The sequence below is a fragment of the Montipora foliosa genome, chromosome 10 (genome assembly GCF_036669935.1).
Source record: "Montipora foliosa isolate CH-2021 chromosome 10, ASM3666993v2, whole genome shotgun sequence".
NCBI classification, from domain to species: Eukaryota; Metazoa; Cnidaria; class Anthozoa; order Scleractinia; family Acroporidae; genus Montipora; species Montipora foliosa.
The window spans coordinates 2,146,747-2,174,246 of record NC_090878.1 but is presented as its reverse complement, the minus strand read 5'-3'; the positions used below and the strand labels follow the sequence as shown (position 1 = coordinate 2,174,246).

General features: G+C 40.8%; 1 protein-coding gene across 2 annotated transcripts in view; it reads right to left on the bottom strand.

Annotated features, from left to right (window-relative positions):
- The window catches only part of LOC137972427 (DNA-directed RNA polymerase II subunit RPB1-like), a 57,731-nt gene that overhangs the window by 5,914 nt on the left and 24,317 nt on the right, over window positions 1–27,500 (bottom strand). For both annotated transcript variants that reach the window (XM_068819133.1, XM_068819132.1), the window contains exons 9-23: window positions 19,760–20,017; window positions 19,035–19,245; window positions 11,745–11,954; window positions 11,177–11,425; window positions 10,304–10,522; window positions 3,586–3,808; window positions 2,988–3,198; window positions 2,748–2,892; window positions 2,249–2,354; window positions 1,943–2,148; window positions 1,574–1,798; window positions 986–1,333; window positions 633–854; window positions 435–500; window positions 61–264 (exon numbers count right to left, since the gene is read on the bottom strand). In XM_068819133.1, coding sequence (XP_068675234.1) covers window positions 61–264; window positions 435–500; window positions 633–854; window positions 986–1,333; window positions 1,574–1,798; window positions 1,943–2,148; window positions 2,249–2,354; window positions 2,748–2,892; window positions 2,988–3,198; window positions 3,586–3,808; window positions 10,304–10,522; window positions 11,177–11,425; window positions 11,745–11,954; window positions 19,035–19,245; window positions 19,760–20,017 — 3,103 coding nt within the window. The remainder of the gene's footprint in view (window positions 1–60; window positions 265–434; window positions 501–632; window positions 855–985; window positions 1,334–1,573; window positions 1,799–1,942; window positions 2,149–2,248; window positions 2,355–2,747; window positions 2,893–2,987; window positions 3,199–3,585; window positions 3,809–10,303; window positions 10,523–11,176; window positions 11,426–11,744; window positions 11,955–19,034; window positions 19,246–19,759; window positions 20,018–27,500) is intronic.

Sequence of the window (27,500 nt, the reverse complement as noted above, 5' to 3'; positions counted from 1 at the left end):
ATACGGTATGTCCAAGTCACTTCTACTTATACCAAGAACCCTTCCGCATAGAGTCCTTACCGTTTCTTGAAATGAACATCTCATAAGGGCTCCAACCTCCTGCCGATTGATCCCATGTCTTGTGATAGCCATCAGATGGCCACGACATGTCATGATGTCGCACAACAAGGCCAAATGGCGAAAATTTACATACAAACCATCAAATGAAATCACATGGTTCAGTTCACGTTCTATTGCCTTGCGCACTGCCTCAACTCCAAGAACCTTCGACAAAACAGTACGTCATGAAATTAATTTATGAAACCACTATTTTCCCTTTCAAATCAGTACACTTCCGTAAAGGCAATAATTTTAAGGAGTCTGGCACTTGCATTTCACTTTGTTTATTAAATCTTCAACAAACTAGAGTAATTGACGAAATATCCGCCACTTACAGAAAATATTTCACAGATGTCGTTAGAAGTTGTTCGGAGAGGATCTACGTCCCTTTCACTTAGAACCTGCAGAAAATGAATGAAGATAATTTGCGGTGTAAATACAGGCACAACGTGTTCCTATAATCTTCAGATAGCAAAATACCAACCTTGTTCAAACGAGGCTTTCAGTTTATTTTAGAAGTGTTTCCCTCTTACCCTCATGAGTGCGACACCATCCGTTTCTAGGATCCACTCCCGAAGGTGTTTAAATTCTCCTTCCTCTGTGATGGTTACCCTTTTCTTGTTGTCTTCATTCGGAAGATTCATGTATACCTTGGAAATTGCCTCAATTCCTTGCAGTGTCATGTCAGTCAACAAGTTTGCTTCAATACAACTTAGGAACATATCATCATCCATCTTGTTAAGCTGTTCTTCTTCCTGAAAAGACAAACGTTTACACGTTCGACAGAATGATTAAGCCTCTTTATGACAGTTTGCAAGGCATTTGCATTTGCTACACCAAAATAAAAACGACAAACAAAAGGCCAAAAATTATCAATGTAGCATACAGTTTGGCATTTTCCATCATCATTGTTCATAATCCTAATTCGAAGAACAAGCTTCTCTGTATTGTAATCGCTACAAATGCTGTTGAGATCATCTCCAAATTCAAGGTTGATTTTCTCTGAAATCTGCTCCATGGTGAGTTTCTTGTCTGTCATGCGCTTGCGGTCGAGTTCAATACGCAGAAGCCAAGGTGAGATTCGAGAAACATCAAAATCAGGCATTTCGTAGTAAGCATTCACAAAGTCTTGGTCCTCCGTCACCACTGTATTCTGGGGATCAGGGTCATAGTAAATTGCAGTGTTTGCCGTTACCTTGCGCAGAGTTGTGTGCTCCAAACGACACAGCACTTCCTAATAAACATAACATCAACATGATTAATTATCAATCATTTCTGGCCCTCTCGGACTTAGAAAAACTACTTTTCTCCAGTAATATCATAATATGATTCATTCTACCAATCAGGTCCTGCTTGTTGTGATCTTTCAATATTATTGAAATTTATGGCGAAAATCTTGCTTCGGTTATTATTGTTTTTAGTTGTGCAATGTGCTAGCAGAAGCTTAGATAACGTTTTGTTTGCATAAACAAACCTTGGCCTTTTCAGCATCTTTGGCTGGCTGACCAACAAGGAATACTGTTAGTGATGGTGTTTTGGGCTTCTTGGAAACGTTGATGATTTCTTTCAGACGAGGAACACCAAGGGTAACATTCTTTGCTGACAAACCGGCATAGTGGAACGTATTTAGAGCCATCTGAGTTGCAGGTTCACCAAGGGATTGAGCAGCCAAGGCACCCACCATTTCACCTGGTTTGACCTAATTAACAACACACTAAAACACTAGGCTTTATTAAATAGTGCACAAATATGAACAATTTGGTAATGGCTATCTTTCTTTTACACATTTTTAGCAATGGAACAGGATAACACCACAATGTTCTTACTTAAAGCATTCCCTTACCATTGAAAGGTTGAAGCGTGTTTCAATCTCGCCCAAAAGCCACTCAAAGGCTTCGGATGACAGATGGAACTCTTCAGCTACTCGCCTGGAACACAGTGTTGATCGCAAAAGGATGTTGAACAACAATGTAGCATTAAACTGTGCTTGTTTACTGATGTGATCCTCACCATGAACCACAATTAGCTTCTTAGACAGTTCACGCACACCTGTATTAAGTTAAGTTAAGGTCAAGACGAATCTAGTTTAACAAAATAACTTTTTCCCTTTTTACAAAAACAAAAAAAGATGCAAATGTATTTTCAATACCTTCGACAACTCGCAGTGGGTGCAGATCACTTGGTGTTCTGCTTGTCAATTGAAAGGTTTTCTGTGCATTCCAAATCAAGCGGCTGAGATTTACTGGCAAAACAACCTGAAAGGATCATTGAGCAATTTCATCTAAAAATAATATAAAAAAACTAATACCTTCGTATAGGTTTCATGCATTATTCTACTTTGAGCCTTTGTAAGGGAACGTGCAAATGTGTTTCCCTTAAAAAATCCTTGATAAAATTAACCAAGCCTTATCAGACACTAAGGGCGCTTTCCTTTTGTCAGAACTGGCCGGCCAGACCCCGTCAGTTTGCAAAGAAAACGCAATAATTTGAAGGAACACTTGCATGATAATCCCTCGCAGTCTTCTGGAGGATTATATATCATCCTCGAAGTGTGTTAATTTGAAGGCGTTGTAGTGTTATACCTTCCAAATGCCTGGCCTGGCTGGTCAGTTCTGCCAAAAGGAAAGTGTCCCACGTACTGATCATACCTCGGAGTTTCCTGAGGGAATAATCCTGCGAAGGATCTCTCTGTCTTCTGCAAGTTGATTGAACTCCGTTTCTAGTTCCTGAAGAGCAGCAGCACTACTGCACAGGTCACGTACCACATCCTCCTGAAGCTGGCGACGTAGACGCCTGCAAACATGTAAGATAATAAATAACTATTATTTTTTACCAGGGTTATAAATCTCAGGTACTGTGAAACTGATCTCCGAGCAAACTTTACTTACCTCTCATTTGAGCAGTCAAAATGGAACCTCTTTTCAAAAGCTGCATTGTTTGGTTTAATAGAAGGCATATTCTGGAATTCAACAGCACCTCCATCCATTCCATCTTCTCCATACCTCAGCTGGATCAACTGATTGTTGGAGTTTCTAACTGTTCCATCATAAGCTACCATCAGACCTTCCATTGCTTTGATTAAACGTCTTTGGATATAACCTTCACAGAGAAAACACTTTTAACAACTGCAACTTCCTTGTATCATGCTGGGTCAATGATCAATGTATCAAACATACATGTCCAATACTCCGACATAATGAAATTCCTGGTACGTCACAATAGATATCACAAAGTGTCACAAAGTGTCCCGCTCTTTAAGTCTCGCAAAACTGTTACTATTTTTTTTAAGGATTAAGGTTGGGGGACACTTTGTGATGTCTATTGTGAAGTGCCATGAATCTCATTAGGGCCGTTTATACGAGAGAAAATAAGCCGCGGCTAACTCTGGTCGCGGCTTACGTAAGCCGCGAACACCCCGTATAAATGGTACAAAATCTACGTTCACGGCTTTCTCAAGCCGCGGAAGAATCATACAGCTGTACCTACCAGTTTCGCTGGTTTTAACAGCAGTCTCAATCAATCCCTCACGACCTCCCATAGCGTGGAAGTAAAACTCAGTTGGAGTCAGTCCAGCAAGAAAGGAATTCTCTACAAATCCTCGACTTTCTGGACCATAATCATCCTTGATAAAGTAGGGGAGTGTACGGTGACGGAAACCAAATGGAATGCGTTTGCCTTCAACATTTTGCTGGCCTACCACTGCAATAACCTTGGAAAAGGGAAAATGAAATTAACTGCTTGTTTTATGTGCAATTATCTGCAAGTAACGTCTATTCCTCTGCCAGATTCCTCGCTTACTGGACCAGCTTACACGTATTGCATGTATTTCCTAAGGGTCTTGAGAACAGCACATGAGAACTGAAATAACTTGAAGAAATAAAACATTTAAAAATTTTTTACAAGACATGTTTCGACATACTTATGCCATCTTCAGTTGTGAATGAGTTGTACAGTTTGAATTTAAACTTATTAAGGTCCGTTTTATACGTCACATTTCACATGTGCCTAATCTAATGCAAGTGAGAAATATCTATTGTTTTCGCTCATTTGCATTAGATGCGGCACATGGGAAATACGACGTTTAAAACGGGCCTTAATAAGAAAAATGCAATGCTTGAATTGATGCATGATTTCCATTCTTACAAAAACAAAGTAAATGGATTAGCTAAGATACTTACATACTTATCGCGACTAAGCCGTTAAAAAAACCAGACGCTCCATGAGCGTACACTGGGTTGCCCGTGGTATGTGTTACACACAAACAGAAAGCACTGAGTTGGATGGTATTGAACAGCAGCGTTCCAGTTAATTTTTTTCAAGTGCGGGCTCATTAAGACCATTTAAGGGGTTATCCAGACGTATTGCTTGTCATGCACGTCTTGCAGTTCCACTAAGCACACACTAAGGAAGGCCTGAAGATGTTGTTTCCACTTCATAATTCCTGTTCTTTTCAGTCTAATTTGATGCCAGGTCAAAAAATATTTGTGACTTAACGTATCGTAAAAAAGTACTGTAAAAACCGGGAGTTAATAGTAAAAGGCAAGCCAAAAGACAGATGAAGAAAAAAATAACAGTTTTTAGAGATAACTCTGAATCGTATTCTCATCGAAAGATTAATGACAATGGATCGTAAAAACAGTGAAAATTCTGCAGTCTCTGACTTCTATGAATCAAGGGGAAGGTCATGATGTTCTGTCAAAAGCAATAAATTGATCACGTGCTAGGCAACCATAAAGGTGCACGTGATCACCTTGTGTCAACTGAATGAACTACGGGGATGAACGATTAAGGGTGCTTTCGATTGGGATACCCAGATTTAGATCTTAAAATCTGGATCTTCGGATTTCCAATCGAACACAAAATCCAAAAACGGATTTCGTGACGGATTTTGTTAATTGAAATCCTTACCCGACATGGATTTCCAAAAAGCGAATCTGCGGCAAAATCCGTTTTCAAATTTTTTGTTCGGTTGGAAATCCGAAGATCCAGATTTTAAGATCTAAATCTGGGTATCCCAATCGAAAGCACCCTTAATCGTTCATCGTTTTCAGAGCAAAACAACGTACTTTTTAGCCAAGAAACTTCCGTCTTTGGTTTTTTGATATTGCTGTAATACTTAACTGAATATTTACATTTCATCCGTCGGGTCTGGAAGCCTTCTTTGTCGGGTTCCTGAGAAACGTATCTATTTTGACTTCAGGGTGAACTCTTTACACAATCATGACGTTAAGCGGCCAAACAAAACAGAGTTTGTAATTGAAAATCTAAACATCTATGAGATACAAAAACAGATTTATAGCAAATCACAATGCTGACCAGCACAAAAGCGAAGGAAATGTTAATAAATAAGACGTTTTTTACTATCTGAATGTTTTTGGGTTAGAGTAAAGCGATAAATTGTTGAAAAATGTTAGTGTTAAAGGGGCTATGTCACGCAAAATGATTTAATTTCATGACAATCTTTGCACTAGTAAGTCGCAGCAATAAATTAGATTAACCAGGAACTTACAGTGAAACCATTTGTTCATTTGCACACGACTTTGCAATTTTGTGACGCAATGTTGGTGTTTTAATTGGCAGTTTGCTCAGAGGAAGTTGCAAGTTCAAATTTCAACTTGCTGCCCGGTGTTTACCTTCTCAGAGTCAGGTATTTGTACCCGTTGAAAACAACCTTGAACTCTATTTTTTACAATATAAATTTACGGCATAATAACTCTACATTGGGTAGGATTCGTGAGGCTGTGAAAAAAAAAATTAATTACAAAATCCACCATGCATCACCGGCGTGATTGTTTGCAAACCTTGAATTACCGCAAGTTATGTGAAGTCATCGACCTAAAATAAAACTCACAAGAACTCAATTCCGGACTGTAAGGGGGTTCAAATATCAATTTAACACCACGATTTCTAAGCATTAAGCCCGTAAACTGTCTTCGAAGAAATTAATCATTTGAAATCCATTTGAAGCTAAAGCGTCTTCCAAAATATTAAAGTTACCAATTCCAAACCGACTATGAAGAAGGTTCACAATGTAATTCCAGTTCGAAGAATACCATTAGACTTCTAATTTGAAATTTGAACCTTCAACTTGCTCGGAGCAAAGTGCCAATCAAAAACACAACATTGCGTTACAATATTGCAAAGTACCGAGCAAATGAACAACCGGTTTCACTGTAAAGAAATATTGTTGGCTTGCCAAATAAACTTCATTTCACACTATAATGACAAAACAGATCTTTTTCTGACGTTAAGAATTTGGCTACCTATCAATCATTTGACAGAAAGAAAAGATTCCTGTCATCTTTATAAAAAATCCTCGCGTATCACATTTCAACACACGTACGCAAATTTGTTGAGCTCGAATATTACACAACATGATGAATTCACGAAGGAAAATCGCACAAAAACCTTTTCCAGCGAAAAATTTATTGAAACAAACAACATATTAATTTGCTATTAGAGACAAAAAACCTTCCTATTCTATTGAGTGCGTGAAAACAAGAAACCCAATCATTTCAAAATTAATTACCATACGCAACAAAATAAATTTCAGGATCAAATATTTTCCTGAAGAACCTTTCCTTGAATAATGAAGCACAAAATAGACAACAAGCTTTCTTTCATATAATTCTTGACTGTCACATTTCCAATTATTTTTTACCTGAAGACTGTGCAGAGTTGAGCACAAAATAAATATAAATAGCCAGACAACAGTAAACACAGATGCATTCAAGGCGTTTGATTCTTTTTCTGAGTTTGTTAAACCCATATCCAGCCAGAATAGAAACAGTTACCAGAGAATTTGCCATTTGGTTTCAGTGTTGTACATAACACTGCATTTGCAAAATATTGACATCCGACGGCGAAAGGGCATGTAGTTCCCGGTGTTGTGGTCTGTCTTCTGTGGTGTATCATACAGAGGGCCATGTGTTAGAAAACTCTTTACTGGGTTAATCATGTATTACCCTCTCAAAATAAAGAACATTGTATTGTATTGTATTGTATTGTATTGATGCAATTGTTGTTGAAGGCCATTATTCGTCGCTTTTAAGATGAATTCCAGATATTCATTTTTCACAGCTTGTGTTGTTTATCGAATTGACATTCCATTATTGAGCTCCAAAAGGGTCATTTTGTTTAAAATCCAATAAAACACCATTCACGTTACATCGGCTTCGTCACCATTGTTTGTACTGTGTCCACCTGATAAAATCTATGCATTTCCACAACCCCCTGAAACGTACCAAAGATACGCGCAGGATACTCTAGGCACAAAACCAATACTTAGCAGGGAAGCAAAAGGTTTCCATTTTCCTGACACGGGAAAAAACGGAGAAATAACACCCATTTTCCGACTGGTTTGCCATACTGGCAACCCAGTAAAAAGTTCGTAGTTTTAAACTGAATAACCAACGAGACTAAACTGAAAGAGATAGGCCAACATGTTGTAGCTGTTGGTTAAGAGTAGGTTATTCCATTTGATATGCGAAGCTTCCTTTATTTTTATTTTAAAACGCGAGTTGGCTGAGTCTAAGACTGTGAAACATTCAGTGGAACAAGACAGAGTCTCGACAAGCTTTTGACGACGCGAGATCTTTGCACACATGAGAGGCCTTGTTCGAAACAAGGTACTCACGCACGCGTCAGTAGAGATATGACGAGCGGTTTCGCCAATGTAACTGGCACTACATCCAGCACAAGTAAATTTATACACTACGTGCGAGCAAAGACCCTGATTGTGGCACAAAATTTTTCACAGTGAACAACTGTTTTACCTTAAAAGTAGAAAAAAACAACAATGTCAATATTAGTGCAATACATTCTGAGTAATTTTCTAAGCTTTTTTTTTGTTACGTTCGAAAAATACCAATATAAGGATAAGGGAGCTTATTAAAAAGAATGTCGGAAAAATCCACACTATTTTTATTACTAGTCTGGCTAGTCAAATGCACAAATCTACTCTTAACGAACAGCTACAACATGTTGGACTATGATCTCTTTTAGTTTCGTCTCGTTGGTTATTCAGTTTTAAATTACAAAGAACTTTTTTTTAAACGGCTTAGTCGCGATAATTAAGTATCTAAGTATCTTAGCTAATCCATTTACTTTGTTTTTGTAAGTATGGGAATAATGTATCAATTTAACCAATGAATTTTTCTTATAAATAAGTTTAAATTCAAAGTGTACAACTCATCCACAACTAAAGATGGCATAAGTATGTCGAAACAGGTCTTGTAAAAAAATTAAAAATGTCTTTTTATTTCTTCGAAATGTATGTATTGCTTCTTCAGAGTTCAATAAATAAAAGTCTCAATCGATGACATTCACAGATACACTGTACAGAGTTTGTGTTGGTGGTGAAACTAAGCTACACAAAATTTATAAAATAATAGATATTGCTTCTCTAAGAATGACATTTCAATCAGGTCAATTGTGTAATGATTTTTTACAGCATGAAGGAAGAACAAGGGGGTATTTAAACTGTATTAAATGTACATCGAGGATGCAGTGTTACTTCTTAAAATAACTAACAACTAGGTGCCCCGTGAGCGTAAACTGGGTTGCCTGGGTTCCCAGGAGTAATGCTAAAAATAAAAGGTCGAAAAAAAGAGAAAAGCCTAGGAATCCAATAGGTATTCCTGCCAACTCCTACAATGGAAGAAAAAGGCTACACGATCGAGCTTGAATGTGGCATGTTTCTCATCATTCCCAGGGCTGCTCAGTCTTGCTCAGTCTGGAAACCAGACACTAGTTGAGTGGCCAATCAAAACAGTTTGTTCAATTGAAAATCAAAACATCTATGAGAAGCAAAAACAAACTTGCAAAAATGTGAACCTGAATTATCGCAAATCATAATGCTCACAAACACAAACTCAGAGGAAATGGTTATTAAACATGAAGTTTTTTACTATCTGAATGATTTTGGGTTAGTTGTTAAAAAATCTTCAAGTTATTGAGTAAACAATCTTCGCACTAGTAAGTCATAGCAATAAATTGGGTTAACCAAACACTAAAAGAAATATTGTTGGCTTCCCAAAAAAACCTCATTTTCCAAAAGAATGACAAAAAAACCGTTTTCTGAGAATTAAAATCTATGGCTACCTATTAATCATTTGCCACAAACAACACAACTAAAAATTCCTGTTATGAAAACTGCTCGCGTATCAAATTTCAACCCAGGTATGCAAATTATGTAATATTTACACAACAAGATGAATCCACAAAGGCAGGAAAATCTCACAAAAACTTTTTCCAGCCAAAATTTTTATTGAAACAAATAACATATTTGCATTTCGTGCGTGCAAACAAGCAAAAAACACTCCTTGTCAAAAACCCATGATACGCAACTAAATAAATTTCTCACCAGAGTTCAGGATCAAACCCTTTTCTGAAGAACCCTTTCCTTGAATTATTAAGCAAAAAATGGACGACAAGCTTTCTTTTAAGTAATTCTTGACTAACGAGAATTAGTCAAATTTCCAATTGTTTTTTTTTTACCTGAAGACTATGCAGAGTTGAGTATACCAATAAATTAACTCATAACAGAGATCTGACTGTTTTCGATTCCTTTTCTGAGTTTGTTAAACCCCATATCCAACCAGAAAAAATTACCGGAGAATTTGCCATTTGGTTTCAGTGTCGTACATAACACCACAGTAAAAGATTAGAAATAAAGCTCACTTTGATATCTGGCGGTGAAAGATGCAATTGTTGTCGCAGTCCATTATTCGTCGCTTTTAAGATTCCAGATATTCACTTTTCACCGCTTGTGTTGTTTATCGAATTGATGTTCCTTTCTTGAGCTCCATAAGGGTATATTTTGTTTAAAGATCCAATAAAACACCATTCGTGTTACATTGGCTTTGCCGCCATTGCATGCTTGTACTGTGTCTACAACATAAAATCTACCTGAATTTGCGCATTTCCACTACTCCATCAAACCTACCAAAGATACATGCAGAAGACTAGGCACAAAGACAATACTTGCCAGGGAAATGACAGGAAAGACCATCGAAAAGTTGTGCAATAATTGCACAACTTTTCGATTTTCCTGACACAGGAAAAAAAACACTGAGAAATTCAACTCATTTTCTGACTGTATTGCCTATGGACACCCAGTAACAAGGCACTACAAAACAGATAGGAACTGAGATTCACATGGAAGTCCACTGCATAAGAATAAATTTCAAAAAAAAAATCTTACCTGTGAAATATTGATTTTAGATCCTTTGGAGCCGGACACAACCATAGCTTTGAAGTTGTTATATTCACACAAGCTTTTCAGGGTACTTCCACTAATCTTGTCTTGACAGTCATTTAGAATGTGGTTCACTTGGTTCTCAAATGTCTGTCGAAGGGTGTTACCAGATGTGGGCTTCAATTCATCATTGACAGCTTTTTCAATCATCTCTCTTACATGTCTCTATAAAATTACAAATATGGCAAAAAACAATTGCTTTTCCTGCATTAATTTACTTTTATCCAGGCACAAGAATTTGGATCTAAAGAACAACCAAATGTATTCATGCAGGGTTTTACCTTAAAGGAACTGAATTTAGCCCAATTCAGCAACAAAGAACTGGCAACCAAATCAAGCAAAACATTAAAACAATTACTTAAGTAAAAGATTGAAGAAAGATTTAAATACAAGGAAGCAAAGATGAAAAAAACTAAAAGACTAAAATGGATTGCAATTGGGGTTTTTGAAAACTATTCAACCTAACAGTTTTTCAAAGTTTACCGACATGAAGAGCTTTTAATTGTTTTTAACTTAAATTATGTATGCTTAACAGACATTTTTTTTGTCATGAAGCTTGAATTTGTGTTGGTTAAAAGTAATTTCTGAGTTAACATTAAGTTGCAGAGCGTCAGGCCTAGGGGCAAGAAATTATCTGTAAAACAGGTAAAACCAAACTTCACTGCTGTGATACGGCCCCTTTAATTTCACACTTTGTGGCACAAAAATGTTTCTGAGAAGGGATACCTTTTCTTGTTCTCTACATAGAGAAAAAAATTATTTGCTTTCCTTTTAAATTGTTTGGTTACTACATTTAAGACTACTGTATGATAATATCACCTTGGCTTTCTTCGTAACTCTCTCGATTTCTTCATATGTTTCACTGTCTGCAATACAGTCTGCAATACCAATACTGTGTCCTTCTATCAAAGTCCAATTATTCACAATCGTCTGAATGTTACCAAAGAAGAGACGGGCAATTTCATGCCCGAGTTCAGCAGCAACAATGTGAACTAAACTACCTGATGAAGTTCCCAGAGATTTCTTGCACAAAATACCAGAGATCAGCTCACCATGTTCAACCAAAACCTGTCAAATCAAGTAAAATCTGAGGGTAAAGAAAGATGATGATGATGATGATGAAGCTGTACACAATTTTATTTACAAAAGTTCCTTTAATGTTTTAATAAAGATGAATGTCAATGCTTCAGACCCAATTACATTAATTAATTTTACATTAGTTTTTAAAAAAGCCAACATGCAGAACAGAATTGAAAGCTGATGTGAATGAGTTCGATTTGCACAAACATACACGACTAATCTTTATCTGAACATATTTGCAAAGAAAATACATGTAAACAAACAAACAACAAAATTCAATAAGCAAAAAAGGCACTTGAGCCAATACCTTTGTGTCTCCAGGTGAAATGTGTTTGTAGGGCCCGCTATCTTCATCGTCAGGGTGGGTAATGTGTGTACAGACCATATTCACATTTTCTGGAATGATCATACTAAAGACCTGTTTTCCTGTCCACAGAGGTTTTGGTTTGAGAATTGCTGGCTGTGGAAGTTTGCCATTCCAGTCAGTAATCCACATCATCAGATTCATCATTGTATCCTGAATGCAAATGCAAGAAAAATGGGTAACCGAAAAATGATTAACAAAGGCCCATTGTTGACAGTAGAAACACAAATGATTCACGCAGCAGCAAAACCAAAATGTACATGTAAAAGAAAGTTCCTTATCAGTAAAAATCCAGGGCTAGAAACTACAAGTGAGATAATTTTCAGACAGATTTGATGCTGATCTAGTTGGAAGACGACTGATTGTTTGTTAGTTAATTACAATTCAAGACCCAAAATTTATTTTTGCTGGTGATTTCATCTGACATTAAAAAAGGGTTTCATACTCAATGATTAGCACCCTTTCCTTTTAATAGGAGGTAGATTTGTTTGTTCAGCCTTTAAATCTTTTCACAGTGGTATTTCAACCTTACTAAACCAACTTGTTGGTCAAACGGAAATTTTCATGAACCTACAGTAAATCTACAATTGTTTTTATGCGTGACTTTTTCCTTTTTCAGCTGTAATCTCAGCAGCAATAACAAATGTACAACTGACATTTCTTGCTTAAGCTAACACTGATGATTTTGGCCAAAAGGATAAAACAAAAGACATTCTTATACAGCTGTGTAAAAGTGAAGAACAACTCCCCTAAACTGACTGTCAGCCAACTGTTGACCAACGGTCGGCCAGTCAGTATAAATCTATTTGGAGGAAATATCTGTTATAGTGTATCGTTACATTTGTTATAGTGTCAGTAATTCATACTGAGCCTGCAGTATGTATGTGGTTATTGTAAAACCCATGTGCTCTTGGATTGATACAGTTCTTAGTTGATCCGCCATCTTGCGTGCAGTCGTCTGTTTGCCCGAGAACATAACATTTCTGGCGACAAGAATTCGAGCGACCATGCCCAGCCTCGGCAAAATAGAGGAGTTCAATTCAGCTACTACAAGTATCAACCGCTACCTAGAGCAACTGGAACAATACTTCGTGGCAAACAGTGTTCCAGCCGATTCTGCCGAGTCACACAAACGAAGAGCAATCCTAATTTCTGTTATTGGCGCCAAGGCCTACGATGTTCTTTCCGATCTCTGCTCACCGACTCCTCCTTCTGAGAAAACGTATGCACAGCTCACCACTATCCTAAAGAATCATTTCGCACCGAAGAAACTTGTTATCGCCGAAAAATACCGATTCCACAATTGTACCCAACGCGAAGGCGAGAGTGTCACAGCGTTCGCTGCTAATCTGAAACATCTGGCTTCAACTTGTCAGTTCGGCACTCACCTGGATGAAGCTTTACGCAATCGTTTTGTCTGTGGTCTTTGCAGAAAGGAGACACAAAAGAAACTGCTAACCGAGGAACACACTTTCAATGCAGCACTGAAGGTTGCCCTCGGCGCCGAAGTTGCTGAGAAGGATGTTGCTGCGTTCTCGCAAGAAAGTTCGGCTTCTGTTAACAAAGTCGACTCTGTTAATCGTCGCAGTTTTCCGCCTACCCAACGTCATAAGGGTCCTGGCAAGCGAGACAAGTTCAATTCCTCAGGTAGCAACATTAAAGACCCCTTGGATTGTTTGAGCTGCGGAAAAACAGGGCACCCACGTTCTCAGTGTAAATACAGAAACTACACGTGTCATTCTTGCGGTAAGGTTGGTCACATCTCGAAGGCATGCAAAGGGAAACTTCAGAAAGTGCATCAGCTGGAAGGATCAGAACCCCCTCAAACTAGTTCTCTCGATGATTCGGTTGATCCTTTTTCCTTCTCGCTGTAAACTCTGCGCTCAGGCCAGCAAGGTATTGAGATACCCGTTGAACTGAATGGCACCTCTCTTTTAATGGAATTAGACACTGGTACAGGCGTCTCAGTTATTTCAGAAGAAACTTACACGAAACACTTCAGTGGCACACCCCTCATGCCGTCCAATACTCGCCTACGTGCATACACAGGACACCCACTCACGATACACGGGCAACTCATTGCACACCTAAAGTACCAAGGCCAGAGCACCGATGTCCCCCTTCTTGTTGTTGAAGGATCAGGCTCATTCCTTTTTGGAAGAGACTGGCTGTCCCAAATAAGACTCGACTGGACGAAGATCTGCAATATTCGCGTATTGGAGACAGACCTCCCACAGGGTGTGGCTTCCCAGTTGTGCACAACTATCCAGAATCACCTGACGCACGTCCCAAGTTTTGCAAGGCTCGTCCTGTCCCGTATGCTCTTCAGGAAGCTGTTGAAGCTGAATACAACCTTCTTGAGTGAGAATGCATTGTCGAACGGGTGGAGTTCAGTGAATGGGCTACCCCAATGGTTCATGTTCCCAAGGCAGATGGAACTACACGCCCTTGTGGTGATTATGCGGTTACTGTCAACCCCCAGCTTCACGTCCCTCAGTATCCAATTCCCCTCCTGGAGGATGTCTTTTTGAAACTGCGGGGTGGACAATGTTTCACTAAGCTCGATTTAAAGAGTGCCTACCAACAGCTCCCTTTGGATCCTGAAAGCCAGCAGTTCGTTACCATCAATACGCACAGAGGTCTTTACCACTACAAAACGTTACCCTTTGGTATTGCGTCTTCACCTGCTCTGTTCCAGCGCACTATGAACATCATCCTTCAGGGTTTAGATCAGGTGGCGAGTATACAAGATGACATTCTTATTACTAGCAAGGATGACGAAGAACACATTAAGAACTTAGACAGCGTCCTCAGCCGTCTAGACCATTATGGCTTGCGACTTCAGCTAAGCAAATGCAAATTCATGCAGAAATCAGTAATGTACATGAGCTGTGTCATCTCTGCCAGAGGCATTTCTCCTACAGAGGAAAAGGTAGAAGCCATCCGACAAGCACCACGCCCTGAGAACCTCACCCAGCTGAGAGCCTTCCTTGGAATGGTCAATTATCTCGGCAAGTTTATCCGAAACCTGAACTCTATTCTCCAACCACTCAATCAGCTTCTCCAAGGTAACCAAGAATTCAAGTGGTCCCCCGGTGCGAGGAGGCATTTAAAAAGGCTAAGGACTCACTCTCATCCTCTCATGTATTGGTTCATTATGACCCGAGCCTTCCTGTTATTCTTGAGAGCGATGCAAGCCAGTATGGCATCGGAGCAGTCATATTCCATTCCCTAATGGTGATGAGCGACCTATCGCATATGCCTCCAGGTCCTTGAACTCATCTGAGTAAAACCACAGTCAGATCAAGAAGGAAGGTCTTGCCATTATTTTTGGGGTCACTAAATTTTACATGTATCTCTTCAGGCGCAAGTTTACTCTGCGAACTGATCACAAACCCCTGTTGAAAATATTTGCTCCGGATTCTGACTCCAGTTCTGGCTGCTGCTTGACTGCAACGCTGGTCCCTTCTTCTCTCTTCGTACCACTACGAACTTGAGTTCAAGTCATCTGCTGAAGTAGCCAGCGCTGCTGCCTTGTCAAGGCTCCCACTTCAGTTCAGGAAAGATGGAAGTGTGGAAGAGGAAATCTTCCAAGTGGTCCCTCAGCAGTTAAAACGACACCCAGTTTCTGCCGCAGAAATCGCCAAGGACACATCTAGGAACCCTTTGTTAACGAAAGCACTGTTGCTTACGCAGAATGGTTGGCCCATTAATCACTGCGGCGATCCTGACCTCAAGCCATACTTCACTCGCGGACACGAACTCTCTGTGGAGCTAGGCTGCCTTATGTGGGGTCTACAAACTGTCATACCTCCTTCCTTAAGACAAACCATTCTGGCAGAATTACATGAAGGCCATCCTGGAATTGCACGCATGAAATCAATAGCACGCAGTCATGTTTGGTGGCCGAAAATAGATCAGGAGATTGAACAGGTTACCCGTGAATGTCAACTGTGCAACAAAACCCGCAAGGCTCTTCAATGGTCTTGGCCAACAGCTCCATGGCAACGTGTTCACATAGATTTTGCCACCCATCAGGCAAAACATTACCTCATCATGGTCGACGCCCACTCTAAGTGGCCTGAAGTGGTTGGTCCCATGAAAACAACAACAGCCGACTCAACCATTAATGCCATGCATAATATTTTTGCAAGATACGGTCTACCAACCCAAGTAGTCAGCGACAACGGCCCACCCTTCCAGTCTAAAGAGTATGAAGAGTTCCTGCGGCAAAATGGCATCCAGAGAATTTTAGTCTCCCTTTACCATCCCTCCTCAAATAGGTTGGCTGAGCGGTTTGTGCAGACTTTCAAGTATGCAATGGAGTCATCCGCTGACGATACTGCAAGCTCTATACAGCGACGGATTCAGAATTTCCTCTTATCCTACAGAAACACACCACACGCTACAACCGGCTCATCCCCTTCCAAGCTATTCTTGAAGCAAGAACTTTGCACTCGACTGTCTCTGGTTACACCTGATATTGGATCTCGCATGGCCTGCCAGCAGGACAAAATGAAGTGCAATCACGACAAGTTTGCAAAGTTCAGGGAGATAGCTGTAGGCGACTGTGTTCTAGCACATGACCACCTATCGGGACAGAAGTGGCAACCTGGTACTGTCGTACAGCAATCATCACCTGCTTCTTTTCAAGTCCAGTTGAACGATGGACGGAATTGGAGGAGACATGTTGACGATGTACTTCAAAACACCCCCAGTTCTGCTGTGACTCATTCCAGCTCTGTCGAAGTTACATCTGATCAATCTACAGAAGGCGTTACTTCTCCCAGTACCGGAAGCAGTACACCCCCACCCGAACAATCTGAATCAGCGGAGTCGCCAAGCACACCTACTCCTCCCACCCCTGCTCCGCGTCAGTCCAAACGTGCTACCAAACCACCACACAGACTGGTTGTAGAAATGGACTAAAACCGTTAAGTCTCCCCGTAATGACATTGAACTGTGCTTCTAATAGTTTTGTTCCTTTTCTTGAACTTTTGATCATTTAGAGAGTTTTTAACAGTTGTAGTGTACTTCCATTTCTTGTCGCACAACATTTCTGCGGGGAGGTGTTATAGTGTATCGTTACATTTGTTATAGTGTCAGTAATTCATACTGAGCCCGCAGTATGTATGCGGTTATTGTAAAACCCATGTGCTCTTGGATTAATACAGTTCTTAGTTGATCCGCCATCTTGCGTGCAGTTGTCTGTTTGCCCGAGAACATAACAATATCTACATACCGTCGGCCGACAGGCAGCCATCTGCTGGTGACCTGTTGGGGATATGTTGGTAAAGTGTTGCTTGAAATTGTAACAGCTACTGTCTTATCTGTTACCCTCAATGATCACACCTTGAAAGATAGCAAGAGAAGTTTACTTATAATCTTACTTTGTTTCTTCTTATGCAGCATTTTTTGCAAAAACTTCATTAAAAGATTATGCTTGTGTTTGCGGCCGTCACATTTTCTGTATTATCTAATTAATGTGGCCATGCACACAATATTTACTTACTGCAGGGGGCACAATGCCTTATAGGGCGATTCAAAACGTGTTTTCAACTCTGGTCATCGATGTGCAAATTATCAAGCGAAGTTTTTGAGCAAACAGTGGATAATTGTGATTCAAATGTGACATTTTAGATTTTACCCACATTCAAAATAATCTGTCGGTAACGTGTCGGTAACCTGTTGGCCAACAGTTGACTGACAGTTGGCCTACAGTTAGTGGAGGGTAGCTCTTGTTCACAATTACCTACAGCTGCACATTCTTTGCTTTATTTAGAGTTAATTACTGCAAATTATGATTAAGCAACAATCACATCAGTAACTGTCCCTTGTGATGCCACCTTCCTGATATAAACAACAGTTACTAAATGCCTTGGAGCACATCTACAGGCTGGGGATGTTCCAGTTATGATCCGACCCCGGGGTATGGATTCAAGTAGATTGCTACTACTCAGAATTTTTGTTGGAACCCTATGAAAAACCTGTCTTACTCCTTCACTTTTTTGCCCATGCCTTTGAAAAAAGATTCCTACTAGTGGAATTCTAATGGACCTCATTCACAGGAAGGGGGGAGGGGTGGGGGGGGGGGAAGGCTTTCAGATTATAAATGGAATGTCCCCTACTGTTCAGAATATATACTGGCAGCACAGAGAGGTTGATTAATCTCACACACTCACAGACGTGCCAACTCTCACAGTTTTGCCCTGAGACTCACAATTTTGACCACAATCTCACGGTCTCACAATTTCTTACTAAATTCTCACGACAAATTTAAAATGAGTCATGAGATGAAAGATTTGTTGTTCTGAAACTGAAAGCAAAAATTTGATGTCTTTTTCAGCATAGTTTAATACAAATGCAGTAAGTAGTTGTTTCATAGTTTGTGGTCAACTGTCATATAGCCCATATAAGACGTATAATTATTACAACACTGTAGTACAACAAGAAACATATATTGAATAAATTCAATTTGAAGAACATATTTCCTAATGTATTTAGTTAAAGAAAACAATTATTGGAAAGAAATAAAACTTGATATTGTGCCATTTCTTTAAAATTTTATGTTGTTCGGGTAAGCCACAAACTGTAAAATGTTGTTTTGTTATGTTATTTTCTCACTATTTCTCCATCATTCTCACTATATTTGGGAATGGTTTTTGAAAATCTCACTGTTTTTGGATGAGACAGGTTGGCAAGTCTGCACTCAGGACTCAACCATCTCCAATTTCAAGTGCAGCTTAGTGCTGTTGAGTAACATTGTAATACACTTGAACAGTGCTGCAGTCTCAACTGCAAATACTAGAGTTAGGTAAAACAATAGCTAGGTCACTCCAAGAGTGGATCAAAGGAAATGTGTCTATGACACCATCTAAAGTTAAACAGAAGTATTGTTGATTGTAATTATTATTGTAAGAGTTTTTTTTTTGTCACCGTCCGGTGGCTATATCAACACATTAAAGGAATGAAAAAATGATATAATTATTTTACACTTTTTGGGTTGCAAAAAATACATGTTACAGTACTTACTGTAAGACATGACCTTTTCTAATTCTCTTAACCTTGAACACTTAACAGAAGACAAAAACTCTCCGGTACTAGATGGTTTGTTTATAAAATAACAACACTTTACAGTCTTGTAATTAATTGAAACAATTACAATTTGCACATTTGCATGGTAAACTAGAGTGCATGATCAATTCAAGTAATAGTTTCATTGTCTTCATCTACCTTTTCAATGAAAACATCTCTCTTTGTGAATCTTCTGACAGACACCAAAGAGTCCTGCACAATTCCCATGACTGGTTTGTTTGACTGTGGTGTTACAATGTTTCTGGGTACCATCATGATCTCTGTTACTTCTGCTCGTGCCTCCAGGGACTGAGGCACATGCAAGTTCATTTCATCACCATCAAAGTCAGCATTATATGGGGTAGTAACACTGAAGAAAAAGGAATGAACTTTTAAGACTTCGTTTTAAGTTTTACCTCATACTGTGGAACACAGATCTGCTTAAAATACAAAAATTTTGGGTAAATACATGTTGCTTTGACCTTCAACACACTGGCCTTAGCTTTACCAACCAAATATAATAAAAAAGGTCTTTGTACATAATTGCACAGTTAGCGATAAGTATGAATTAAAGGCCTCTTTTAATGACATATATTTCTGTGGTTAACTGGACTACCATTATTGTACTTATAACGAATCACCAGAAGAGTAAACCATGCAAGACTCAACACTCAAAACTTGGACCAAGAACTTTGAATGGGTGGGAGACAAAAAGTGTGTTCATGTCTGTCATATTATGCATGGACCAGACAATTTTACCCGAAAAAGGTTGTAACTCATTAAGAGAACTTTCAAAGTTTTGCAACTGGTTGTTAGCATTTCTGAATGATAGCACAAAACAGACCTTCCATGAAAATGTGCTTCAGCGTAAACAACAAACAAACCTGACATTAAGTCTGAAGGTTGACCAAGGCAAGACTTTGACCCTGTGTCCCATCATTGACGTTTTCTGCAAAGTGGGCTGACGATTGAGGATGACCACATCATCATCTCTGATGTGTCTTTCCACCCTGTATCCAAACTGCAGACAAAGGTCACTTCGCTTGGGATGAGACCTCAAATCGATTCTCTCTCCATTGTCCCTGATGATGTACTTGGCACCTGGATACTGGTTGTTACCCTGATGTACAAGTTCTTGCATGCTTAAGACAATGCAGAAGAAAAATACCTTTAATCCACTGACACCTCAAACAGCCAAATACACCCCCAGTTGACAGCGTAAAATTTGTTACGTCTCACTTCCAAGAGTCAATGGGTCAAACACTATAAATTACATTCTAGTGGTTGTACAATGATTAAGTGCCTCCCAAAGTAGTGCGCCTGAAAGTGGTGTGGAGGTTGTGTGCTTTAAATGCTCCTGAGATCGAGCTATATCAGTTGGGGACCTCGGTCCCTGGTAGTTTTGACCTTGCTGGGCAGGTTCCAGGTGAAAGGCCAGGAAAATTGCAATGCCTGGCCCTCCAGGTTGGGGGTTGAGTGATGAAGTCCATGGGCCAAGACCCTAAAATTAGGGTGTTTTGTATCACTCAGGGGAACAAAGGCTATTATACATTTTTCAAATCTACAATTCCTCTAGTTTACGATTTTGTATGATAGAAGTCTCGGATTAGCCTGACAGTGTGTACTGCTGCCCGCTCTCCGAGAGTGGGCGGCTGTACACAGGCTGTCTCGGATGAGTAGCTGTTATGAGATATCATGTGACAAAGTGATGTCACTTAGATTCATTGTATATTAAAGAGTAACATGGAAGTCAAATAAATACATCATTACCAAGCTTATTTTTCAAATTTTGCGAACATTTTCAAACATTTTAATCTTGAAAATGATTGTACAGTAAGATTTGAAGCTTTCTGAGGCAAAGTTTTAGCATCATTCTTGGTTGTCATTTTAACGTTTGAGAAATACTCTTATTCTGTACCTGAATTCTTGAAAAAACTGAAGAAGCAACCTTTTTTAAGTTACATAAACATTGGATGTTATAGGGAATAATAGCAGTAAGTGGGTTTTGGCAACAGTAAATGGTTTAATTGTCATGACTACTTCAGTGAAAGTCCTTTATAGCATATCCCAAACTCGGTGGCCATCTTGATCCACCATCTTGGATTTGGGGATGCTTGAGTTTCTGTCATGAAAAGTATGGCACGTATAAATTAAGAGGGACTACAAATCACTCAGGCGACTGAATACATAAAGAGATAGTTTAAGTATTTTAAATGCATAATCAAATCCTCAATGGATAAGAAAACTGAGGAATCTGTGATAGTGGGAAGAAGAGCTTTAACTATAAAAACAAGCATTAATTTTCTTGGTCATTGGCCGGGTCTTGCTCCTCCTCGTCCTCCTTCTCTGATGGATAGTCACAGTTGGCACATGTCAGTGCACTTTAGGCTATTAGTAATGCAGGAGCAGGTTAGTGGTGGGCACGACCTCATACATGAACGTGAGGGGAACTCTAGAAGAGCTGCAGGGGCCAGTACACCAGACATCCACTTGATTGCTAGACTGCTGTCATCTTGAGCCCAACCATGGTCAGTTGCTGTGGGGACTTGTGGACAGTTCTGTAGACTTCTCCAAGTTGCAGCTTGGTTGTTAGCTCGCAACAATTGCATTCTTAAGGTGTCAGAACAAGGAGGAAATTTGTTTGAGTCTATTTTTGCTTGCTTTGCACAGAACAATCTACAACAAAACATGGTTGGTAGTAAGTTTAAATTAAAGTTAAAAAACAAAAGCAGCTCAGCTATATACCATACCTATAGCGTACCTCGCTAACATCACTGGTTCCTAGACTGGACGTGTACATGTACATCATGCATGTGAATTCTTGCAGCTTTACCAGTAGGTCATCACTTAGTTCCCAGTGCAAGCTAATCTCTTGAAATAGGTTCTGGAACGACTTGTTAACGTTCCTCCTAACAATCTTTGGAGCAGCCACCTTGCCCTTGCAGTCCTGGTAGAGCTCCACAAACATGAGAGCCAAGAGCAAGAACGACTTTCCAAAATGTCAATATAGACAGTCCAGGGTATAAAACTCTCAAATGCCAGACAGAGGACAAATACACTAGTGTCTTCTGACACTACCACTACTGCCTTGTAGAATGATGCTGCCATGTGTGCTGCATGGAACAATGCACGGGTGTTTGCTTCCTTTTGTGTTGACATGAGGTCTTCCCTTTACTTTGTTCTCTCTGATGTGATTTCAAGGCACTTTTCCTCTGTTGTTACAAATAGAGTCAGTTTAGAGCTGGCATGTTTGCAGTGGTTTTTGATCTGGCATGACTATTTCTTTCGCGTTGTAAACATCAAATACCACGTGGATACACTCACTGTTAGTCAGCATTTGTGCTTGCACTGCTCTTTTTTTCTGGTAATCACAATAGCATGATCTATGATACCATGCTAGAAGATAAAACACCAATGATTCTCCCTTAGCGATAGCGCTTCTAGTGGAGTTGTGAGCACACAGGTCACAGCATTTAATTGCTTCATCGTGAAAAGGCTTCAACACTTCCTGTGATACATTACTAATGTAGGGATAGCACCCTTATCAACTGTTTTGGCAGCCTCAAGCACTGCAGGTTTACAGTTTTGAATGTTGGCAGCTTTCAGTAACGTTTTCCAAGAATCAGTATCTTTAGGGGTGATCAGATTACTAACGTCTTCAGACATATCAATAATACACTGTTCTTGGCAGGGGTGCTTTGGACAATCTGTTAGCATTACAGAAAAAAAGCCGGAATTCAAATAAAACCAAACTCGGACTGCCTCAGTCATCTGAGATTGACATTTTTTTTGTAGCTATAATCGAAAAACCCTATAATTTGAATCCAGTTACTGTTTAAATTAGAAAAGGTATTAGAGTCAAAAAGAGCTAAATTTTTGGTCAAATTTGTCTTCTTTGCCAGTATTACCCATTATAATGAAGCCAGGGTTATTTGTGTCAGTGGACTTTAAGCAAGCTCTCATCCCACTGTAAGTGTCGTATGCCGAAAATTGTACCACAATTTGTACCACTGACACATAAATATTTATAAATTCATCTTAAAATACCAAAATGTTTTCTTCAATTGCTTTATATCATGAGAATTTAGCAAGAATTCAACCATACTTACCATGTGGAGGCTCCCCCATCAAGGATTTTACATATAGTTAAATAAAATTTAACATGGTAAAATATAAAAATGTTACACTGGTTAAAAAATATTATTGAAAAAAGATCTTGAAATCCCAACGTTTTGGCTACTAACATATAAGCCTTCTTCAGGGGTAATAAAAATATACAACGATTACCCCTGAAGAAGGCTCATGTTAGTATCCGAAACGTTGGGATTTCAAGATCTTTTTTTCAATAATATTTTTTAAGCAGTGTAACATTTTTATATTTTACCATGGAACCACCTGGTTACAAATCAGTTTTTGAAATTTAACATAGTTAACGTCTAGGAGCTAGTCTGGTCAGTAGTGTTTTGCAGGCGGTTGTTAGTGTCTTGGCAGTCTGTTAGTGTTTGTTGAGCGTTTTGGTGCGTTCTGTAGCGTTTGATATAGTTACATAGTTTACGACCGGGAGCTAGTCTGGTCAGCAGCGTTTTTGCAGGCGTTTGTTAGCGTTTGATGCGCTCTGTAGCATTTGCAGCAGTCTTAAGGTTGTGGGAGCCCTGGGGCTGACTTTGTCCAGCGGTATTCCTGGTTAGTGCATGCATTGTTGTCTCATGTGTTTGCAGCGTGTTTGTTGCTCTGTTGGCATGGCGTTGTGAGTCGAATTAGTAGTTTAGTGTTTCTCAGCGTTCTTCTTCTCGCTTCGTCACTTCTCGGTCGCTGTCCGGTTTGAAATAGAAGTTCTTTGATCATCGACCGTGGCGTTTTCATTCCGTCTTGTCTTCACAGCCGTACTGTGGTTCGTCTTACCTTCTCTTGTACCTAGTCCAATAGTCTGCTCGCCGCTCAGATTTTTTGGCGGGCTTAGTGTAGCAGTTCCCAGTGGCTTTGTCTTTCACTCGCTCATCGTTCTTTCGTACCTGGACCGATAGTGTGCTCGCCGATACGTTAGCATGGTCAAAAAACGATTTCGTCATCAGGTACGTTTACTTTGCCTGCCTTTGTTCCTACTTTTTGTTCTGTGTCGGCCTCTCCATTCGCTAGTCCCAGTGTATCCAGTAGCCTGCCAAGCTTTGGTAATTCTCATGGATCAGTGCCTAAGTCTGAGAAGGCTTTCATTGTTGGTCCAGGTCATGTACCAATCCCGGCTAAATTGGCCAAGAAGATAATCGAGGGCCAGTTCGTGGAGTTGGCGGATCTACTTACAGTCAATCTTCGCGCTGTGGAACAGGAACCACAGACCTTCCTGGAGGGTAAACTACTTGTGTCCAACGCAAAACGCAGGCAGGTTGAAATTAAGGATATTCTTACTTGGACTGAGGCCTTCACAATTTTCCAGCTGGTCCTGTTTGCCTCTAACCCCCTGCGTTGGTTATTTGCGTTGGAATTTGTGACTTCTGGCATACGGGATGGCTTTCGGATAGGATTCGACCCATCCTTGGTGTCGCTCAAATCTGCATCTTTGAACATGCATAGCTCTGCTGAACACCCATCAGTCATTGACTCCTACTTGCAAGCTGAAGTCTCTTCTGGCAGGCTAGGTGACGTGGCAGGTCCTTTTCCAGTGCCCCCACTTCCATCATTGCACATAAGTCGTTTCGGGGTGATCCCTAAAAATAGTCAGCCTGAGAAGTGGTGTCTCATTTACACCTATCATCACCAGAGGGGCAAAGTGTTAATGACGGCATCCCTAAGCCCCCATTTACAGTTCAGTATGCTTCGGTGGATGCTTTCATTGATGGCATAATGTCTCTGGGTCGAGGGACGTTAATGGCAAAGTTTGATGTGGCCAGTGCATATTGGAATGTGGCTATCCACCCGGACGATCACCCCCTTCTCGGCATGAAGTGGCATGGGCAATATTTTGTGGATTTGGTGCTCCCTTTTGGGCTGCGTTCAGCACCAGTTATCTCCACCACCACTGCGGACCTGGTTGAATGGATTCTGGTTCACAATTATGATGTTACATTTCTCTGTCATTACATTTCCTCACTTTGGGCCCACCGGCTTCCCCTGTGTGCCACAACAACCTTCAAACCTGTGTTCGTCTGTGTAAAAAACTTGGCCTACCCCTTCATCCAGATAAGTTGGAGGGGCCTGCGACTCATCTTACAATCCTTGGGATTGAACTTGACTCCGAGGAACTTCAGTCTCGCCTCCCGACTGACAAGAGAGATAGGATTATTTCACTGTTAGATGGTTGGCAAAACGTTTTTGTAAACGTCGCGAGCTGGAATCCCTGATTGGCCACCTCCATCACGACTGCAAGGTCGCCCCACAGGGTAGGACATTCCTTCCCCGGATGATCAACTTGCTTTGTGCCTTTCGCCGTGATGAGCACCCCATTAGGCTTAACCAGGAATATTGGCAGGATTTAACCTGGTGGTGGGAGCTGTTCCAAACTTGGGATGGCCTCAGTTTTTTCTGCATGCCCACCTGGGCACCTCTCCCGGACTTCCAGGTCTCATTGGATGCAGCTGGCTCTTTGGGCTATGGAGCTATTTTTAAATCCCACTGGTTTGCTGGTGCCTGGTCAGCTGCACAAAGTTCCTTATCAATAGCGTACAAGGAACTCTTCCCAATTGTGGTGGCAGCCTATCTGTGGGGCCCTCAGTGGGTATCTCCGCGGGTTGAGTTCTTATGTGACAATGAGCCTGTGGTGGCTGTACTTAAGTCTGGCACCTCGCGAGACAAAAACCTAATGGTGTTGCTGCGTTATTTGACTATGCTGGCCATCCATCATTCCTTTTCATTTACAGCTTCATCAGTTCAAGATAAAGCTAATCCAGTTGCTGATGCACTCTCTCGATTCCAATTTCAGCACTTCAGACGCCTGGAGCCACAGGCTGACCCAACCCCGTCTCCTATTCCTACCTCCCTTCTGGCAGAGCTTCAGATGCCTTGACTCAGAAGTGTCGGTTCCTACTTACCCAAGGTCTTGCACCTTCCACCCAACGAGTGTACCGATCTGCCCAACGTCGATTTATAGACTTTTGATGCCAGGATGGTAGTGCAAACCAGGATGGCTCCATCCCTCCAGCCAATGAGGAGACTCTCATGTGCTTTGCTTCTTTATTGGCAGACAACCTGAACCATTCCTCCACCAAGGTCTATCTATCAGCAGTGCGCTCCCTTCACATCGACCATGGCCTTCATGATCCTTTAGTCAACTGTCTTCGTTTGCAGCGTCTGCTAAGGGGCATTAAGCGGGTCCAAGGTCCAGTGTCACCCAGGCGCCTACCTATCACAGTTGATCATCTGAAGGTCATTCAGTGCTCTTTGGACCTGTCTACTAGAGACCATGTGATGTTGTGGGCTGCGTGCTGCTTGGCATTTTTTGGTTTTTTGCGCACTGGCGAGTTCACAGTCAACTCGGCATTCGATCCTAACATCTATATGACTGTTAGCGACCTGCAAGCGGACTCCTTGGTGAATCCCTCTTGTTTCAAAGTCCGTATCAAGTGCTCCAAGACAGACCCCTTCCGTGTGGGTTGCGATATCTACTTGGGGCATGGCTCGGGCTCTGTGTGCCCCATAACAGCTTTGGGCAGTTACTTGTTTCTGTGTGGGTCTGCTCCAGGGTGCCCATTCATGTTTAGTGATGGTCGTCCTCTTACCCGGCAGCAGCTATCATCCTCTTTGCAGTCAATCCTACATGGGGCAGGGTACTCCGGCCCCTAATCCGGTCATAGCTTCCGGATTGGGGCAGCGACGACTGCAGCGGCACGGGGAGTTCCAGATCACCTTATCAAGACCTTGGGGCGTTGGTCAAGCGAGGCATACCAGATCTATATCAGAACTCCAGTTAGTTCCATTGTCTGTGTTTCCTACCAGTTGGTAGCGTAGCAGGTAGTGGATTACTCTGGTTACCGGTGGGGGTGGGTGCCTCAGGTTGGGGCTCTTGGGGGCTTAGGCCTAGTTGCCCCAAGCCCCCTTGCTCCAGGTTCTTCCAGCCCGGAGATCCCTTGGGCATGGCACGAGGGGCTTGTGGCTTGGTTGCTGGTTGGGCAGGCCAGTCGGGTGTTCTAGCGCCTTGGGGATGTGACTGCGGTTGCAGCCCCCGGGCTTCTTGGGCACCTACCCTCCACTGGCGACTTGGGCGTTAACCATGGATGATGCATTTTGAAATTGAAGTCTGTTTCAGCTTCAACCCGTGAGTTATTTAAGAAAATACTTTTCTCCGTCATATTGTTTGAAAATTAGCGAAAAAAAGTTAGCAGCCTTTACAAACGACCGAAAAATAATCAGACTTGTTCCCATACAAAACGGGGTTTTTCAAAAAATTGAACTCTTAAAGTTTCTTACAGTTACTCTTTTGTGAACTTTTGTAAATTTTTTACCTCTTCGGACAACCTCTCATGTGATATTAAAGAGAATTTGTCCCCCTGAGTGATACCGTGAACCCGCTCTGGCCTATAGACTAATGGGCTAGTGACCCGCGAGTGTTGACAATGTGCGAGCCATGGCTGCAAGTCATGCAAGCTAACATTGTGAGAAATGCGAGTCAACATGCGAGTCACACAGTTGTTGAAA